General features: G+C 43.5%; 1 protein-coding gene across 1 annotated transcript in view; it reads right to left on the bottom strand.

Moving 5' to 3' along the window:
• LOXL1 (lysyl oxidase like 1) overlaps window positions 1–21535 on the bottom strand; it is a 47254-nt gene that overhangs the window by 13336 nt on the left and 12383 nt on the right. Inside the window, exon 2 of the mRNA XM_020994612.2 lies at window positions 3268–3376. Coding sequence (XP_020850271.1) covers window positions 3268–3376 — 109 coding nt within the window. The remainder of the gene's footprint in view (window positions 1–3267; window positions 3377–21535) is intronic.

Here is a 21535-nt window from a genome sequence, read left to right as displayed (position 1 = left end):
TTTTGATCATACTGTTTTTTTCTCAACTTTTTAAAAAATGTACTCCTTAAATTCCCAAAACTTTTTTTCTATTTAACATTAAAAAATGTATCTGCTCTCCTTCTGTAACTAAAAAAAAAAACCTCCCTTTTCTTCCAGCTGTTCAAAATTTGTTTTCTTATGCTTCATCCTATGACCCAGCTGGAATTTGTTATGGAATACTTTATGAGGTGAGGATCTCAATACCTTTTATTACCAGTCCATTTTCCAAATATTTATTAAGTAATCAATCATTTCCCTAGCTCTATTGTATATAGGTTCATCAAACACCAATCATTTTAATATATTTGATTCTAGTTCTAGTATTTCTCTTCTATTCCCCAGTCTGTATTTTTCCTTAAAACTAGAGAGTTTTGATAAAAAATTGTTTTATAGTATTTTTTCCTTTCTCAAGTGAAAGGTGTTTTTTTTCCTTTTCTCAAGTTTAATATTCTTATTTGTTAGTTTTTCCAAATAAATGTCATAAGATCATGGCATTTAGAACTGGAAGGGCTTTTAAAGATTTTCTAGTATAATCCCCTCAGGAAATTAAGGTACAGAAAGAACTTGCCTACCATCATAAAAGTAGTAAGCACCACAGCTAGAATTCAAACCCAGGTTTTCAAACTCTAAATTCATTGCACTTTGCACCATAACACATCACTGTACCATGCTCTACCAAAAACACATCGGGATTTTGGTTGGTATGACGTATAATCTACAAACTACTTTAGGATAATCTTTTTATTACATTAGACCCATTTATGAACACTGAATTTCACTCCTATTATTCAGATCTCCTTTTATTTTCCAATACATTTAAAAAATATTTTTATAAAAATGTGTATGTCTAGGTAAGTGAATTTCTAGACATATAAATGTAGATGTATAGCTATTACTGTAAATTGGGGCTTTGCTTAAAATAATATATTCATATTCTGGAATGGTGGTGGTGGTGTTCAGTCATGTCTGCCTCTTCATGACCCCATTTGGGGTTTTCTTGGCAAAGATACTGGAGCGGTTTGCCATTTCCTTCTCCAGCTCATTTTATAAATGAGGAACTGAGACAAATAGGGTTAAATGACCTGCCCCGCGTCATACAGCCAGTAAGTGTCTGAGGCCAGATTCAATCTCATGAAGACGGGTCTTCCTGGTTCCCTGTCCAGTTCTCTGTCTACTTTGCCACCCAGCAGCTCTCATTCTTGAATGATAATATATGACAAAACAAACATTTTCATGGACTTATCTTGTATACTGCAACCTTATTGAATTCATGCATTATCTTAATACATTTTGTGGTTGCAATTGGTGATAGATTTTCCATGTAAGCATTCATGTCCTCGGGAATAATGGTATTTTGATACCATTTTCTATGTTAATCTCTTTAATTTATTATTGTAATTTCTAGCATCTCTAAAACTGTTAAATAGAAATGGATACAATGGGTACCCCTATTTTTAGTAAAAAATGCTTCTGATGATTCTTCATTGCATATAACGCTGCCTCTGAGTTTAGGTAAATATGCTGAGGGACAATAATTTTACTCTTTTTTATAGTCTTTTTAACGATCATGAATAGATACTGTATTTCATTGAAAGAATTTTATGAATCCATTGTTATGATTTTAAAATATTTTCTTTTTAATAGCTCCTAGTTTTTCTAATATTGAGCTATTTTTACATTGTTGGCATAAATTTCACTTGGATAGAATGAAGACTTTTTAAGATGTGGTGGTATTTTCTGTTTGCTAATAATTTTATTTGGAATTTTCACATCCATATTCATTAATGAGTTTGGCCTAGACTTCTTTTTTGGCCTGCACTTTTCCTTTTAAGTTTTGGCTTTAAAGTTTAGACTCAAGACCATATTTGCCTCATAAAATGAACTGGGCACCAGTCAATCTTTCTGTAAATTTAGCAACATTCTATGTAGCAGAGGAATTGTTTGTGTTTTGGAGGTTTGGAAAAATTCCTCTGAAAATACCTCTTCACTTTGTAATTTTTTGCAAGGTAATTCACTGATGATTTGTCTGATTTGTTCCTTTGAAACATGTTTGTTTATCTGTTTCCTCATGTGGATTTTAACAATATTTTTTGCAAACAGTTACTCATTTCACTTAAGATCTCCAATTTGTGTGCAAAATTCCTTAATGATGTTATTAATTTCCTTTGCATTTTTATGATCTATTTTTATTTTTACCTTGGTGAATAATGTTATCTTTTTTATTTTGGTGAGATTGTTTTCTAAAATGTCAACATTATTTTTTTAAACTCTTAGTTCCATTGATTAAAGTGATTTTCTTTGTCTATCCTATTCATTATTGCTCTTACACATCTTTTTTATACCTTTGGAGTATTACTGTGTTTTGTTTATAATGTTTTTAAGTATAGACAATTAATTTAATCTTTATTTTTCTTTTTGTTAATTAAAGCTAAAAAAATTTCTTCTAAGATTCATTCTGGCTGCATACCATAGATTTTGATAAGGGAGATTAGTGTTATCATTATCTCGGAGAAGGCAATTTTGGTTGAGTGATGAGGGTGGGAGCCCAATGGCAAGGGATTGAAAGGTGAGTGTTAGGAAAGTGGAGGCAATGATTATAGACAGGTTTGAGGTTTTTTTTTTTGATGACTTTGGTCAAAACATAAGACAGTGAATGAATCAACTACACACAACTTAAAATACAGCTAAGATATTTCTATCTTCTCCCACTGATGAGTAGAATTGCACCCCATTCACTCTCCAATCCCTGTACTCCTTGGGGCCTGCCAGAATCAATGTCAACAAAACCATCCCACAATCATATCCTCCATCTTTAGGGAATGTGTTGCCATGGGAATTTTCAGAGTACTTGCCTCTTTCTCTAGAAGAGATAGCTACGAAATGGATGACTGACAGAGGGAAAACCTAGTGGAGGAATGATGACTCTGAAAAGGACAGTTCTCAGCCCCTACCCTCGGGGGGGGGGGGAGAATTTCTGTCATTCTGTAGTAATTCGGTTCTGGCTGGCTAAGACCCTGAGTCTGGGGCGGTGAGTGAACACTTTGAAAGCACAACTTCCCCACTTTTCAGGGAGAGGGGAATCAGGAATGAAGGTTTTACACAGTGGAGAAATTGGGCCCACGCAAGTTACGTGATGTATGCAAGGCTACACGGCGAGTTACTAGTGGAGTTGGGACTTGAGATGAGTCCCTGGCACCGCCCTCCACTGGGCCTTCAGCTCTGCCTTGGTGGCCATGTGCTCCTTACCTGGCGAGACACTTCTCCTCTGCTGCACAGCGCAGGGAATAGAGATGGGCCCTCTGGACGTAGGTAGAGGCCTGTACATAGTTGGGATCAGGCACCAAGTCAGGGAGACCTGGAAGAGAGAGGCAGAGAACCCAAAGTCAGCAACGGCTCCGGTTAACAACATCCCCGCAGTCCTCGAGAGGCCTGTCTATCACGGCCGTCCCCAGGCAGATTCCAGGCACTTTGACTTGGTTTAGCTCCATTCTTTTCAATTTTATTTTGCATACCCATTTTAAATGCCCCTTACATGCAAATCACATACTCATTAGCCGCGGGACCTCTTGGTGGCCCCAGGCAATTCTCCAAGACTCTAAGTGACAGACGTGGTACCAATGTGCATCAGTGTAGGGAGTTCTCACAAGAGGAGTTCCTTACAGCTGTCAGACGGATCTTCCTAAAACTCAGGTCTGATCATGTCATTCGATTAACTCTAGTGGCTCTCTGTTGCTTCCTGGATAAAATATAAAATCCTGTTTGGCTTTTAAAGCCCTGCCTAACCCGGCCCCTTTGTACCTTTCTTCAAAGGTCTTTGTGGACCTTCCTCCCTTCCACGTTCTCTGCCATCCCGTGATGCTGGCCTCCTGGTGGCTCCTTGCACCAAACACAGAAAGTTCTCCATCTCCAGGCTCTGGGCATTTTCATTGGCTGGACTCCGTGCCTGGAATGTTCTTCCTCCCTGACTCCATCAAATCCCAGCTTACATCCCGTGCTCTGTGAGAAGCATTTTCTGGTCCTCCTTAATCTAATGTCTTCTCTCTATCAATTATCTCAAATTTATCTGCTGCATGTCTTGATCTTATGCATTTTTTGCATGTTGTCCCCCTCATCAGGCTGTGCCTTTTTTTGTACCCTGAGTGCTTAGCACAGGGCCCGGAACTTTTGGTGTTGTTCAGTCACATCTGACTCTTCATGACCCTATTTGGGGTCTTCTTGGCAAAGACACTGGAGTGGTTGGCCATTTCCTTCTCCAGCACACTTTACAGAGGCAAACGAGGTGAAGTGACTTGCCCAGGGTCACACACTAGTAAGTGTCTGAGGCTGGATTTGAAGTCGTGTCTTCCTGACTCTAGGCCTGGCACTCCATCCACTTCTCCTCCATGCTTACCTCTCTACTCCCGAGTTTCCTCACCTGTATAATGCATACATTGGATCAGATGGCCTTAATGTTCCCTTCCAGCTTCCAATCTATAATCTTATTGGGGGTAGACTCTAGCCCCCACCTTCAAGAACCTTAGAATCTATAGTGTGTTACGACATATACACAGATGATGACAATATAAATTTTATTGTGATAAGATCAGAGAGGGCCAAACCACAGTTCTGAGATTTCTCAGTGCCTCTCCTCCCAGGGAGAACATTTTCCTTTGATGGTTCGGGGATGCCCGAACTTGAAGACCTGAGGAGGAGCAGCAGACCCCTCCTTTGCCTCTGCCTCTGCCCTGCTTTCAGGTGGTCCTCACTTAGGGAGGGATGACTTCCCATTTGGAGTCTGTGAAGCAGGGTTTTCCCCATTTAATACATGAGGAAACTGAGGCAGACAGAGTTTAAGTGACTGGCTCAGTGAGTGTCTGAGGCTTCATTTGAGCCCATAGCTTCCTAACTCCAGGGCTAAGGCTCTATCCAGTGTGCCACCTAGTTGCCAATCTGTGATTTTATAATCCTACAGCAGAACCTCCATAGGCCTTGGTTTCCCCTTCTGTGGAATGAGGCTCCTTCCCGTTCTAGATCTGAGGTTCAGGAAGTTTGCTTGGGAGGGAGGGGAGGAATAGAGGGGAAAGGAGCATGGGAGACACTGACGGGGTTGTGGTGCCCAGGGATTCTGGGGCTAAGGAGGGGTGAGGTCTTCATATGCTCCTGGAGAGTCACCACTGGGCAGGAAGTGAACCCATCTGGCCCATCTGGAGCACCAGGAAATTCCCAGGAGGGGATGGACAGAGGAGGGAGCATGGAAAATCCTTTGTCCCCGGGCTGCTGACCCTGCAGGATTCTTAGACCGGGCACTTCGCCTGACCTTTATTGAGTTTGCTTTGGCTAGGACAATGTTTCCTTCATTTTAGCTCATAACAGAAAGGCCTCTTTTTTGTGCTTCTGGCCAAGCCCTGGATCCATCCCATTCCCACCTTTTGCCCCTCCCCCAGCCTCTTTATGCCCCCCAATCATACCTGCTTCTATCCTCACTGGCTAGCTGAGAGGGAGGGACCCTAGATGCTGGTCATTCCTCCTTCTTTCTTACCTGGACTTATTCTCCTCAGCCTTCAAGGCCTCGCTCAGGAGCGGGGGAACTGTGGCTTCAAGGCCATGTGTGGCCCTCTAGGTCCTCAAGTGAGGCCCTTTGACCAAATCTAAACTACCCAGAGCAAATCCCTCAAGGCTGCAGGTTCCCCATCCCTGGCCTACATCTCCTCTAGGAAACTTCATCAACTGCCCCAGCCCTCACTAAGGTCCTTCTCCTCTAGCTGCCCCAGACCCTTACTGTCTACCCTCTGTCTCAACCTTGCCCGAATACTGCTCTCTTTCCTGTGTGAGCCATCTCCCCAACCCCCAGCCCAACTGAGAGTTCTCTCCAGCTCAGTTTCCTCACCTGTAAAATGGAAGTAAAAATAGCATTTCTCTCCCAGAATCGTTGTGAGGATCAGATACTACAAGCCTTAAAGTGCTATATAAATATTAGAGTTTAGGAGGGGCAGTGGAAAAAGCACTTACTGCATTTGGAGTCAGGTAGCCCTGAGTTCAAGTCCAGTTTCATAGACTTACTAGTTGTATGATCCTGGGCAAGTCACTTAACCCTGTTTGCCTCAGTTTCCTCATCTATAAAATGAGCTAGAGAAGGAAATATCAAACCACTCCAGTGTCTCTGCCAAGAAAACCCCAAATGTGGTCACAGAGAGTGAGTGAAAACAACTGAACAACAAAAAACCTCCGACCCAGAGTTAGGGTTCTTACTGTACCATTCAGAGAGACAATGGAATATAGGGGAAAGTCCACTGGATTGAGGGTCAGGAAATTCAAATATTATTTCTGGTTCTGATACTGATTTGCTGGGCGAGCTCAGGCCAGTCACTTTCACTCTCTGGGCCTCAGTTTCCCCGCCTATAAAGTAAGGGGTTAGGGCTAGCTAGGCTTTCACATTCCATGGTTCTGTGAGGGAGCAGGCCTTCGGGAATCATGGTTTCTTCCTCCTTGCCATACCTCCCCTCTGGCTCCCTGGGAGCCCTTTTATCAGCTGTTTGATTCAGGTTGACAAGGAAGGTAAATTGAGGCTTTGGTTTTCAGACCCTTGCCAGAGTGTCCTCTCCCCGCCTCCCTCATCCCCCACTCCACCTTCACTGACTCACTCAGGGGCCTCTCCCAAAGGCAGCCAGCACGACTTCACCCTCTAGAAATGGGAGCATGAGTTAATCTTGGTGGGGGGCAATAAGGGAGGAGGGCTACAGGGAGCCTTGGCTGACGGCATCCAGATTACCCAAGGCCTCTGGAATGATTGCCTCATTTCCTCAGGGGCCCCAGACTCCAATGACCTTCTTGCCAGGAGGGGAAGCAGCATTTCCAAGAAGGGACCTGGGACGGATCATTTCCCTCCTTGGGGCCTCTGCTCACAGATCATCAGTGACCTTACCGGGGGCCTGGTGAATTCTCTCCTCCCTGAAGGCCCAAGCAGAGCACAGGCCTGAGACAGTTTTGAAGCCCCATCCATGAGCCAACACTCTTTTTTCCACACAGAGTGAAATCCTTCGTTCTCTGAGGACCCTTCCCCGTAGCAAGCTCATCTACCTCTTCCCCGTCCTGTGCCTGGGCCTTCTCAAGTAGCAACTTACAATGGATGTTCTCACCCTTTTCTGGGTCATGGACCCTCTTGGCAGTCTGGAGAAGCCCACAGAACCCCTTGCAGAATCATGGTTTTTATTTCATAAAATAAAATATATAAGATTACTAAAGAAGTCAATTAAATTGAAATAGAGTAACTTTAGAAAACCATACTTATATACACACACAATACATGTGTGTACATACGTATTTGTGTACATGTGTGTTAATATATAGCAACATACGTATATATACATACTCTTGCATATGAACACATATGTGCTCCTAATATAATACATACATGTAGGAACAGCGCTATGTATGTGTACATATGCATTTGTATATAGGAACATATGTATATGTGCACATGTATACTCATATAATCATGTATAAACATACATGTTCCTATATGGGAACATATAGACACACACCTATGTGTCTATATACTCCCATATAGGAATGTAGACTTATATGTAAATGAGGATATGGGGATATCCCATAGAGAGATATGGGGAGATAATTGTACTTATCTCCCACGGTTGTTGTAAAGATAAAATGAGAAAATATTTGCAGAGCGGTTTTGCAAATCTTAAAGTACTATATAAAGCTAGTTATTATGATTGTTATTGTTATCTTGTTTAATGCTATGAACAACCACAGTTTCAGATACAATTCCCCTGTAAGTCCACTGGCTTCTTGTTCTGCCTCAGCCGTAGACTAATCCCCAAAGCTCACCCTTCCCACACACAGACTAAGCACCCAGTAGCTCTTTCACTATGAGCAAGTCCCATAACTTCTCTGAGTGTCAATATCCTGCTTTGCAGAATGTGACTAATAATAGCTAAAGTAGCTACTTTAACAATGTTGTGTGGGGAGGTGGTGGGAGTAGGACAGACCAGTGATTCCATTTATTTGGGAGCTCCCAGTGTAGAAAATTACTCCACTGAGGCGACCTGGCAACCCCTCTGTAATTCATCTTCTTAGAGTGATGCGCCAAAGGTAGGATTTGAAACCAGGTTTTCCTGACTTTTTAGGCTGGTCTTCTGTCTTCTGTGCTTTCCTGCTTTTCTATAGATTATGCTGCCTTGTGAGGGTTAAATGAGGTAATGTGTAAAGGAACTTTACAAACCTAAAATTGCTGAATATACATCAGTTGTAGTAGTAGTAGTAGTAGTAGTAGTAGTGGTGGTGGTGGTGGTGGCAATAGTAGTAGTGGTAGTAGTGGTGGTGGTGATGGTGGTAGTGGTATTAGTAGTAGCAGTAGTACTAGTCGTAGTGTTGGTGGTGGTGGTAGTACTAGTAGTAGTAGTGGTGGTGGTGGTGTGGTGGTGTGGTAGTAGGTATAGCTTAATGGATAGAGCTGGGTTCAGAGTCAAGAAGACCTGGATTTAAGTTTTGCCTCAGGCACTCTGTAAGAATGCAAATGTTGGAGCAGGGGCTGATTTGTTTTAATAGAGAGGGTTTCCTCCCCTGAAGCTCCCTACAATGATGATATCATGGGTCCAATTACCCCAAAGACATTATTATTGACGTTGTTGTTGTTGTTAATAGTAGTAGTAGCAGTACCAGGGACAATAGCAGCAGCATTCTCCTTAACTCCTCTGGTCATATCACACATGCTGTCATACCAAAGGTCTCTGGGTAAAAGAGTATGGGCATAGCCCATGCTGGAGATACACTTCAGAGTCCAGACCACACCGATGGATGCTCAGGGGCAGTGCTTGCTGTATAGATGGCCTATGAATGGTGTAGCAATATGTCCCTCCCTCCATTCACTAAAAGCCTCACTTGTGTGATGCATGGGAACTGTCTGCAAGCCATTTTCATGCTCTCTCCTCCCAGACCCTGAAAATCAGGATCTAGAGCACCTGGAACACAAGTCACGGAACCTGGGAGCTAGAAGTTGCCTCAGAGAACATCTAGCCAGACTCTGCTGCCTTATTCTACAAGTGACAATAATAAGGCGTACAAAGAGGAAGTGAATTGTCAGAAATTACAAAGTAAATTTGTAGCAGAGCTGGGCTGAAACACTGTGAATGTGTTTCTTTCTGCCTCCCTGTTTTTCCCACCACGTCTAGTACGGGACAGTGTGTCCAGTGAGTTCTCCACAAACACTACTGGAATAATTAATAATAATAAGAGCTAGCATTTATATAGTGCTTTAAGGTAGTGTCCCACCACCTCCCTTGGGGAATAGATTAAGGACTTGGCTGTCCTTAGCCCATCAGTCAATCAAACAAGAAGTATTGGTTTATTAAACACCTACTACGTGCCAGGCACTGGAAATACCAGGATAAAGAATGAAATGATTCCTACTTACAATGAGCTTACATTCCAAGTCACAGAGACAAGAAGTAGACATACAACACATACAGCACAAATACAAAGTTAATACAAATAGATGGGAGATAGTTAAAGACAAAGTCCTGTGCTCTGGCTGAGGTTTTCCCATCTACTGGGCAGCCTCAGTTTCCTGCTTGGAACAAAGGACCTCTGGGAGCAGAGGTTTAAGGCAAAGGTGAGCCCAGCCCCTTCCCTAAGTTCAGGCGTGTGTGTGTGTGTGTGTGTGTGTGTGTGTGTGTGTGTGTGTGTGTGTAGAAAGAACAATGCTTCTCTTTTCTCTTGGACTGTTTTCCCAGGAGGAATTTCTACTTGTCAGCAGTATGGCTCTCATTTCCGGCAGCCTCACTGGGTCATCTGTAGTGACGTAATACTCAGGGGCCTGAAGGCCCAGAGAGGAGCCCACAGGGTGGGACTTTGTGTTGGAAGGGTGTGGTGGGGGAGTCTTTTTAATAAGGAAGAACTTTCCCAAGGCAGGCAGCATAGAACCATAGAAAAGGAACTAAAACTGTACTCATCAGAGGACCTGGGTTCAAACCTGGCTCAACCTTCTCTGAGCCTCAGTTTCCTCATCTGTAAAATGAGATAGTAGGACAGGATGATTCTTAAAGTCCCTCCCAGCTCTGGATCTCTGGTCCTATGATCCTGGCTTATGGCAAAAGTGTGAACAAGGCTGGGTTTGTGTCAGAATGCTTGCTTTCTCTCCATTTCCAGCAATTCTTTCCCAGTGAGGCTCCCAGGTCCCTCCTGCTGCTACTTTCTCCATCAGGGAGGAATGTGTCTGACAAACTCTTTCACCTTTAGATGGGAGGCACTGAGTGAGGAGCCTCCCCGTGGAGGGGAGAAGGTATATTCTCAGAGGATCCCGTATCAGGCAGCGCTGGTCCTAAAACAAGAAAGCCCTGAAGGGAGCAGCTGGGGAGGGGAGAGATCTTTAGACAGGGAACTTTGTTGATAGATGATAGATGGAGGAAACCAAGGCTGGTACCTATCAACCATTTGCTCATCCAGGTAAAGGACTGTCATCCTTTGTTCTAAAACTCAGGTCTGGGAAGGCAGCATGATGGAAGGGCAAGAGCCTTGGACTGGAAGGACGGAAGCCTGGGTTCTAGTCTTAACTCTGCCACTAATTTGCTGAGTCCTTGGCACCCTCTTGGCCTCATTTACCTTATGTGTAAATTGAAGACATTGGCATAGGGTGTCTTCCCTCTCTGTCATTCCACCAGCTCTCTGGTGTGTTTCTCTCCCATTAGATTGTAAGGTCCTTGAGAGCAAGAATTGCTTTTGTCTTCCATTGTATCCTCCAGCTCTTAGCACAGTGCCTGGCACATTTGTTGTTGTTCAGTTGTTTCAGTCGTGTGTCTCACTCTTCGTGACCCCATTTTGGGATTTTCTTGTCAAAGTGAGTGGAGTGGTTTGCCATTTCCTCCACCAGCTCTTTTTACAGATGAGGAAACTGAGGCAAACAGGGTTAAGCGACTTGCCCAGGGTCACACAGCTTGTAAGTGTCTGGGGCCTGATTTGAACTCAGGAAGAGGAATCTTCCTGAATCTAGGCCCAGCGCTCTATCCACTGCACTACCTGGTGTGTAGCAAATGTTTCTTGACTACATTACCAGGATCTTGTCTCTCCAAAATGGCAAGCTTTTTTTTTTTCCAGAGAAGTGATATAAGAAAGCATTTTCAACAGGGATGCAAAGTCGAGAACTGAGGACAGAGGTTGTACAGGAATTCCAACTCTGCCAGCTGGGAGGGAAAGGAACACAGCGGATAGTCAGAACCCTGGAACATACCATTTGTTGCTTCTCAGCTAATTTCCAGGGTCCTGGGTGAAAAGGGCATCCTCTGGGAATAGGTGGTCATGGCCTGGAGTCCCCTTTCAGGAATTAGATTATTTGTAATCAGCCACTACTGAGATATTGCCTTAACTCTCTGAGGAGCTGAAGAGAGATCTACACTGAGCCCTAGAAGCTAACTCTCAGCTTTTGGCTCTCACTGTTAGCACTGACTCATGTCTCTGACCTTAGAAGACCTCTGGACTCCAATAAGAATAGTAAGGAAATTAAGCCAATAGCTGAGGGGTGTGTGTGCACACACAGGCCCCATGTACTTTTCTGCTCCCCAACCTGGGACTCACTGCGATCTTTCCTTTGGAAAGGCCAAGTCCTAGTCATTTGAGAGCAGAAGAGCAGAAGAGCAGAAGATAAGCCCATAGGGCTCTCCCTCTAAGGCAGAGAAGCATAGGATGTCAAAGCTAGGAGGAAATCCAGTAACATTACTGTAAGATTTAGAGGAAGAAAGAAACCTTAAAAGTGTCGGATCCAACCCACTTGATTTACACTTGTGGGAATCTAGGGCCCAAAGAGTGACTTGAATGACCTGCCTAAGGCCAGTGGCTAATAAATACCTGAGTTGGTATTAGAACCAATACCACACATAATCAAGCCTTCTTTCTACTGTAAGTGTTCTGTCCTATCATTTTACAGATGAGGAAATTGAGGTACAGAGAGATTAAGCCTTGTCCAAGGTCACACAGTGAACCAATGGTGGGCCCACGGAAGAACTGAGCTTTTCTCACTCTTTCTATCAATGGGCTTCGAACACCCAATTTCTGCCAATACTCTAAATTAACTCTGATATACTGAAAACACTGACATACTCAAAAAGTATGAAAAGAATCAGAGGCAATGGCTTTCCTGGGCACGAAGGACAAATATTAGGGAGGATTTATGGAAAGACGGACAAGAATTGGATAGGAAGAAAAGGTGGAGATGGGTTATGCCTAGCATTGCTGAAAGGAGAATCCGTACCCATGAGTGGCAGTGTGGAAGAGTGGAGTGGGGAGGACCTGGGTTCAAATTCTGTCTCATAGACTTACTGGCTGTGCCACCCTGGTCAAGTCACTTAACTCTTCTGTGCCTCCATTTCCTCTTAAGGCCATCTCTAAATTTATAGTTTAGCTTTATATCTGTGATCATGAAATCACAGGTTTGTTGAAGAAAAAGTGCATTTTTCCCTCTATCTTTCCAGCATTGTTTCAGGGTTTCCAGAAAAGTGTGCACCATCGCCTTCAGTTTGTTATAAAAACTTCTGCCATTTTGATGGCAAGCTGTTACAAGGTGACATCTTTGTCTTCTCTGATCAGCAGATTGAGCTTTAGTCTTTGCTCTTCCACTCAATTCCTATATCTCTATATCTAATTATTAACCTGTAATTCTATTCATCTCTCTGGGTTTTATCTCTAGGAGAGGACCAATGGACAGCTATTTGATTCTTGCCTCCCCTACAGTACCTAGCACAGAGCTGGGTTACATAGAAAGGACTTTTAAAAAATACTTGATTGAAAGACCCTTGGCAGCCATTTAATACATCCCTATTCCTGTGTCTTGAGACAGGGCAGTAATGAAATCACCCTTAAGACATAGCTACCTGTCCTCTTCCCAAACATCTCAAGGGAGAGAAACCATAATGTCCCTGGGTATTGCTTCAGCAAATGGAAATGTCTTTCTCTCTATTGCCTGACCTAAATTGTTCCTGTTGCAACTGATTCCTTCTCGTTCCATTTGTGGAAATCAGGACTAGATTCCAGGTCTCCTGACTTCCAGCTTCACGCGCAAATAAACACACACCATGTTCTTTTGGAGGTGGCTTGCCGAATATTACTGGGTTTCTTCTTGGACTATTCTTTTAAGGACTTGGTTAATCCAGTCTCCTTAAGGCCCTTCCCCTTGGAAGGCTGGATCATTCATGAAAAGCAAAGTGGGAGGATGAACTATTCCAGTTGTTCAAATTGAGCCCAGGATTGAAGACTGCGAAGAGGCAAAAGGCAATCCATCAATCATTCCAGAAATATTTACTTAAGGAGGTCCCTTCCAACTCTAAAAATTCTCGGACTTGAGAATCATTTTGGCTGCTTCTCGAAGACTCCAGAGTTCTTCCTTTCCACGTACTCTATGCTCTAGCCAAACCAGACTGTTCATCGTTCCCCATACATGCCCCACCCCCATTTTCCCACCTTTGTGGCTTTGCTTAAGCTGTTCCCAATACCAAGCATGTACTCTCTGTTTTCTTGTGTCCAGTTCTCAGCCTGAATCACAGAGTCATAGATTCTCAGAGCTAGAAAGCACCTCTGAAACCATCAAGACCAACCCGGACCTAATTTAGAATCTCCCTCACAACGAGTGGTCATCCAGATATTTCTGAAAGACCACTGTGAGGGGGAACCTACCATCTCTTGAGGCAATGCATTCCATTTTGGGTCAGCCATCATTTTTAGTATTTTTTTTCTTACTTGGGACTTTTGAAACAAGCATTTATTAAGCACTTACTATGTGTAAGGCACTCTGCGAAGTGCTGGGGATACAAATACAAGCAAAAAAGAAAGACAGCCCCTGCCCTCAGAGAACTTACATTCTAGTAGGGGAAGGCAACACATAAAAGGGGAGCTGAAGAGTGAGGAGGTGGGAGAAATTATGAGGTGTGGAAGAAGAGGGTTAGAGCATGGTGGCCAAATCCAGAGATACAGGGATGGCTGGTGTGGGGCCCTTCCCCAAAATGGCAGCTCCAGGACGAATCACCGACAGGAAGGGGAGCTGTCAGGAACAGAGTGAGGAAGCTGCTTGGGCATGGTGGCTAAGTCTGGAGAACGAAGGCTGGATGATCTGGGCCCTTCCCCATAATGCATGGTCTATTTGTCCTCGTCCTGGCCTTTGGGGCCAAGAAGAAAAAGTCTAATCCCTCTTGCACCTGTCAGTCCTCCAGACACTTGAAGACAACAATCATGTCCTCCATAACTTTTCTACAGCTGACCAGTGGCAGTTTCTTCTATTAATCCTTGTATTAATGCTCCCCAGGCCTCTTGAGGTCCTGGCTACCTTCCTCTGAACACTCTCCACATCATCAATGTCCTTCCTAAAATTTGGAGGCCAGAACTGAACATGACACCGGATGTCTCATGACTGAATAACTTCAATTCAACCAACAGTGATTTAGGGTATCAGGTGCCAGCCACTGGGCTCCATGATGGAGCTACAAAGAAAATGGTCCCTCCTGTCAAGAAGTTTACATTCTTCTGGGCAAAATAAGGGCAGATAACTGCTCAAATGCTTTGTATTTCTATAGTGTTTTGCATGTCTTCCCATTTGATCCGTGAAGCCATTTCTGCAAGGCAGGAGGTGCAACTATTATTTCTCTATTGCTGTTATTCAGTCATTTCAGTCATGTCTAACCCTGTGACCCATCTATGGCTTTCTTTGGAAGGATACTGGAGTGGTTGGCCATTTCCTTCTCTAACTCATTTTAAAGATGAGGAAAATGAGGCAAACAGGGTTAAGTGACTTGCCCAGGGTCACACAGCTAGTAAGTGTTATGTCTCTGAGGCCAGATTTGAATTTGGGTCCTCCTGAATCCAGGTCTGGTGCTCTATCCACTATGCCACCTAGCTGCCTCCGAGGTCTTTTATTTCTAAGTCTAATGTTCTTTCTACTGTACCACAGCTGTTCTCTTAAATGCTATACAGACTTCAGGGAGTTTTTCTTGATCTTCCTGATCAATGATATCTCCTTCCCATAGCCCTATTTTGATTTTTCTTAAGCAATCATGTTTTATTTTATTTTAGAGATATCTCTCTATGTATCACAACACATACTGTATTTTCCCTATTAGATTGTAAGCACCCATGAAGGGAGGCAATGTATTAAATTTATCTTTGTGTCCCTAACGATTTAGTACTAAACATATGGTAGGGCTTTAAAGCATACTCACTGAATTTTTTTTTCAAACTGAATTTGTAAGCAAGGGGAGAGGGATGACTTCTCTGACAACCATCTTGAATAAAGTTGAATCAGAAATGACCATCCCCCACCCTCCCACTCCCAGGGCCTGGAACGGCAGTTCTATCCTAGAACCGATCACCATCTAATAATCATTGGATTAGACTGGCCTAGCATGTCACTGCTGCTCCATAAAAACACCTAGCAATGTTGTGAGCAGAAAAGACTGCAGGATGTTCAGTTTCTCCTTCCTTGTTGATGCTGGACCATAACAGGGGCAGGGTAGAATCTGCATCTGGCAAGGCTGCTGATGAAAGGAAGGAATGTTTTGGCCAAATTCCACGGCAGATGCAATTGTCTGGGTCCTAGTTGTTAGTCAATCCAACAAATTAAATAAACATTTATTAAACACTGTTACACAAGGCACCAGGCCAGGCATGGAGGATGTGAAGATGAAAAGAATCCTACAGTCTCTGTCTTCAAGAAGCTTACAATCTAGAAGATGTTTAAGATAAGCATAATTGGAGAGAATGCAACAGAGGCCAAGAGGGGTCCAGAAAAAACACTCCAAAAAATTTTAGGGGGGTGGGGGAGATATATATTTATATATAGAGAGAGACAGAGACAGAGAGAGACAGAGAGACACAGAGACAAAGAGGCAGAGGGAGACAGAGAGAGAGAGAAATGCTCAGGTTATTAGGGAAGGCTTCACAGAGAAAATGGAGTGAGTCATGAAGGAAGAGAATAATAATATCTAGTATTTCTGTAGCACTTGTCTGTGTGAAAGATGGATTAAGGAGGGGAGAGAGTTTAGTCAAGGAGACCAATTAAGAGGCTATTATATGCCTGGGAGGCTGAAGTTGGAGATCTCTTGAGACTTGGGAGTTTTGAGCTGCATTAAACCTACTATCTGTGTTAAATTCAACATTAATATTATGAGCACTTGGGAATGTGGAGAGTGGGGGTGGCAGGCAACAGGATGCCTAAGGAGGGATGAGACCCATGTCTGAAAACAAAGAAGGTCTAATTTTTTGGGCTGATCAGAGTAGGACTGGGTCTGTAAGCCTCCACACTTCCAGTCTGGGTAACATAGAGAGACCAACTTAAAAAACAAACAAAGGTCCCTATAACAGGCCAGACTAAAGATGGAGAGCCTTGAACTAGGGTGGTATAGGGGGTTTAAAGAAGGTAGTAGGTATAAGAAATGTTGCTAAGGTAGATCTGACCAAATGTAAGGGGCGAGGGAGAAGGAATGGTCAAAGATGACTCCAAAGTTTCAAGCCTGGGTACTGGGAAAATGGTGGTCAGTAAATGTTTAAGAGGACTGAGGTCAGTATATGATCAGCAGATGTTTAGGTCACCAATAGTCACACCAAGAAGAAGAAAATGGAGACCTTTACACTTTAATGAAAGGTACAGTGAGGCCTGTTCAATATCAGCTACCAGGCTGGAGATCTCAGCCGGTTGGAGGCTAATATAAATGAGGTTCCAGTCGCAGTTTACCTCTGTCCTTTGGACATAGGTCCCACCATTCCCTTCACTATTGCCATCACAATTCAGGCCAGTTATCCTTCAGATGACTGACACTACCATTCAGGTGGCACAATAGAAAAAGTGTGGGACTTGGAGTCAGAAAGTAAGGAGTTTGAATCCAGCCTCAGACGCTTACTGGCTGTGTTACCCTGTACCTCTTAATCTCAGTTTCTTCTTCTGTAATAATGGGGATAATAATAGCACCTATCACACAGAGTTGTTATGAGGATCAACAGAGATAACATATGCTAGTGCTTTGTAAACCTTAAAAGAACTATATATAAAACACTGGTTATCATTACTGGATGAGGGCTATTGGTCACAAATGGATGATGGCTCAGAGATAAGAGCTCTGTGGAACCATTTCTATGAAAACCACCTAGAGTCCTGAAAGTCACCCAACTCAATCAACAAGCATTTATTCAGTACAGTGTCTAGCACAAGACTGGTCTAGGCTAAGTGTTGAGGAGTCCAGGAAAAAAAGGAGAGGTTACTTCCTATTGGGACAATCAGGTAAAGCTTCCTGGAGAAGGAGGGACTTTTGGCAGCATGTACAAGAAGGGCATACTGGATTCTGATAGATGGAGAGATATGGGAAAGTTATTGAAAGTTGGAAGGAGAATGGGACCTTCACAGAACAAATCTCCTTAATAAAAGGATTTGTTCTGTAAAACTCAGACTCAGTCAAAAGGCTGCATCCAAGGACCTAGATGGCCACATGTGGCCTCGAGGCTGCGGGTTCCCCAGGCTTGGAAGCAAAAGGCACAGAGCTGGGTTTGCAAACCTTAATTGTATAAATGCTATTTTTTCCTACATGTGAGTGGCCTCCTAAAGAGTGTTGGGGTCATAGTTTATTCATTTTTATATCCCTCATGGCAAAGCCTAATACTTAGTAGATGCTCCCTGAATACTTGATAATGGATTGAGTACATTTTGTGTCTACACTACCCCAAATTATAGCTCGAGTTTCATCTCTCCTCCTCCTCCTCCTCCTCCTCCTCCTCCGCCTCCTCCTCCTTTTTCTTCTTTTTCTTCTTCTTCCTCTTCTTCTTTTCTTCTTTTTTTCTCCTCCTCCTTCTCTTACTCCTCTTTCTCTTCTCCTCCTCCTCCTGATTTTGAAGGGACAGAGTGGAGGATGGAATTAATCTGAAAGGACTTGCCTGTTAAATATAGATATGCTACATCTCTTTCTGTGATTCTAAAAAACAGTATTTGTGCCCAGATCATTCCATGTAACTTTAGTGGCAAACACCTATCTTATGGTTCATGAATTCCCAATCTTTGCAGTCCCAATCAGGAAGGAGAAAAAAAAAATCAGTCCTAAGTGAGGATGTTTCCTATCTATTTATATGAACATGGATCTGGGTGAAAAGGACCTTTCTCACTACCTCCTTCATCTGCTATGTTGTTGTTCAGTCATTTTGGGGTTATGCCCAACTCTTTGTGACCCCATTTGGGGTTTTTCTGGCAGAGATACTGGAATGGTTTGCCATTTCCTTCTGCAGTTAATTTGACAGATGAGGAAACTGAGGCAAACAGGATTAAGTGACTCGCCCAGGGTCACACATCTAGGAAAAGTCTGAGGCCATATTTGAATTCAGGAAGATGTCTTCCTGATTCTAAGCTCAATGCTCTAGCTACCATGCCACCCAGCTGCCTCTTCATGCACTTTACTATCTTGCAAAAATGGCCTTTTTGCTGTTTCTCAAACATGCCATTCCATCCCCATCTCTGTACCCTGGCACAGACTGTCCCCTCTGCCTGGAGTATACTTCTTCCCCACCTCTGCCTTAGAATTCCTAGCTTCCTTCGAAAAATCAGCTGAAGTGCCACCTTCTACATGGGGCCCTCTATAATACTCCCTTATCTCCCCCACCAAAAAAAAAAGTTAGCTCATCTTTAATTTGTGAAATAGTCATTTGTGTTGTTTCTTCTGATAGAATATAAGCTCTCTGAGGGTAGGAATAATTTAATTTTCATCTTTGTATCTGCAGTGCTTAGCACAATGCCTGACAGATAGTGGACAGCTAGGTAGCTCAGTGGATAGATTGCTGAGCTTGGAATCAGGAAGGCCTGAGTTCAAATCCAGCCTCAAACACTTACTAGCTGTTTGACTTTGGTCAAGTCATTTAACTTCTGTTTGTCTTAATCCACTGGAGAAATAAATGGCAAACCATTCCAGTATCTTTGCCAAGAAAATCCTATGGACAGTATGGTCCATTGAGTCATGAAGGGTCGGATACCACTGAATGATTCAACAACAACTTAATAAATACTTATTGATTAGTTGATTTTGTGAAGATATTGTATCCTCTGTTAAGAGCTGGCTCTCCTATGGAAGGGACTATTTCATTTTTTACTCTATATATCTCTAGTGGCTAGCAGAGTGCCCAGCACATAGTAGGCCCTTAATAAATGCTTGCTGATTGGCTGACCTGATTCATGGTCTGCTGGTGGAGACAGGCCAAGAAAAGAAGGAAAGACTGGGAGGGATGAGGGTGGAGGCAGAGTCCAATGGGGAGAAGGGAGGAATGTTAGCCAGCAGTCTTGGCCAGCTTCCCCGTCCTCTGCTGGGATGAGAAGTGGTTAGGTTTCTGGTTTCCTTCCTGCCTCCCTTTGTCCTTTCCTCTCCAAAGGCCTTTCCAGACAGCCGAGGGCACATTCAGCCCTGGCAGGCTCTGTAACTGGAAGCAGGTGTGGGTAGCTGGCACCCACCCTGTCGGGATGAGGCTTTGGAACCTTGATGTCTGTCCCTCCTTCCCTCCCTCCCTCTCTCTTTCCCTTGCCTGCTGCTCCCAGAGGATTTTCCTACTCATTCTTGGCTCAGGTAGAGCTATGAACAGTGTCCACAAAGTACTAGAGTACACAGAGATTTGGTCAGAAGGGAGTGTTTTAGGGGAAAAAAGACAACCAGAGACAAGAGCTCATGTCACCCAGGGCCATATGGTGAGTGATCACCAAGAGGCGGGAAGAATGGAGAAGAGGGCTGGGGGTGGGGGACCAGACTTCCCCAGATGTTCATTAGCTTGAGGAAACTTGGAACCTGGGCAGAGACTTAGCCCAGCTCAAAGTGATCACCAGTATGCAGCCTCCTCCTGGAAGCTACTCCAGGCCTCTTTGGTTTCTGGCACTCGCTTTGTGGGACGGGGGGAGGAAGTGCTGAGCCAGCGAGTGGTCAGGCTGAAGAGGCAAATTCAAAAGCAGACTGAGGAAGGCTGAGGCTTCAAAGAGCCTGGCTCTCAGGGCTTGGGGGAGGAGGAGGGGAGTGGGACATTTGGACCTGTCCCAGACAGCAAAGGGCTCTCACTGTCTTTAGCTTTAACATAAGACATACTGGGAATCACGTTCTTCTGGGAAGGGCCCTGGACATAGTAAAGATCATGGGTTGGATTTGGAAGGAGCCCCAGAGATTATCACATCTCATTTTACACACTAAGAAATGAAGGAATAAATAACAATAATATCTACATATTATTATTACTTACTAACCCTTAATAACAATAATAATAGTTAGCATGTATATGGCGCTTTAAGGTTTGCAAAGCTCTCAACATATATTACCTCATTTGGTCCTCACATTAATGCTGTGAGGTAGGGTGCTATTATTATCCTCATTTTACTAATGAGGAAACTCAGTTAATGGCTTGCCGGGGGTCACACAACTAAGTAAGTATCTGAGGTAGGTTTTGAACTCAGGTCTTCCCAGGGGCAGCTAGGTGGCGCAATGGATAGAGCACTAGCCCTGAAGTCAAGAGGACTTGAGTTCAAATCTTGCCTCAGACCAAACACTTGACACCAGCTGTGTGACCTTGGGCAAGTCACTTAACCCCAATTGCCTAAAAATTAAAAAAAAAAAAGAAAGTGAACTCAGGTCTTCCCGACCACAAGAACAATCTATCCACCATAATACCTTGCTATACTTAACCAAATTAAGTGACTTGTCCAGAGTCCCATAGCTGTCTGCAGCAGAATTTGAACCCAGGTCTTCCTGAGTCCAGGTTCCTCACTCTACCCATTATGCCATGCTTATGCCATGCTGCTTATTTGAAAAAGACATCAGAAGACTTAGGCTCTACTACTTTAATAGCTGAATGACCTTGGCAATCTATTCCACTTTGGAAAGTCTCTGTTTTCTTTCTCTCTTAAAATAAGAGAGCTGAACTAGGTGAAAACACATCCTCCACCTTTTCTAGTTTTAACATTCTGTGAAGTAGAGGTTACTTGAGAAGGAGTAATCTAGTGCAAGGGTCATCCAACTATGATAGTTGGGGGCTGTGAGCTAATAATGTTTTTTACATTTTGAAATGAAATTTTATTGTTTAAAAATGTGGGGGAAAAAACATTCTTAGCTTGGGCCATATAAATACAAGTAGCAGGCTGGAGTGTAATTTGCTCACCTAGATTGTCTAGGCTAACAGCCACCATCTCCAATTATTTGATCTCCATTTTAAAGATGGAGAGTTTGAGGCCCAGAGAGGTTGCTTGGTGATCTCATACACTCTCATGGGGTCAATTATCATCTCATGTGATCACCCAGTTATGGAGGGTTTTCTGATGTTTGACATCCTTCTCTGTCTCCCTCTCTGGGCTAGCATAGGGCTGGCCACATAGCTGACATCAGCAGAGACCTAGGGACTGAGTGGCCTTCTCAAGTTGTATTCCCAAAGGAATAAATAGGAGGTGGCTGCACATGTGGATAGAAGGGGATGGATATGAGAGAGGCTGTGGAGGGTAAATCTACAGTACTTGACAACTAACTGGATAAGGGGAAATGAAAAGGTG

This window comes from Phascolarctos cinereus, unplaced genomic scaffold (genome assembly GCF_003287225.1).
Source record: "Phascolarctos cinereus isolate Bilbo 61053 unplaced genomic scaffold, phaCin_HiC Scaffold_3;HRSCAF=262, whole genome shotgun sequence".
NCBI classification, from domain to species: domain Eukaryota; kingdom Metazoa; phylum Chordata; class Mammalia; order Diprotodontia; family Phascolarctidae; genus Phascolarctos; species Phascolarctos cinereus.
The sequence above is the reverse complement of the archived record's forward strand: the minus strand, read 5'-3'. Positions and strand labels throughout refer to the sequence as shown.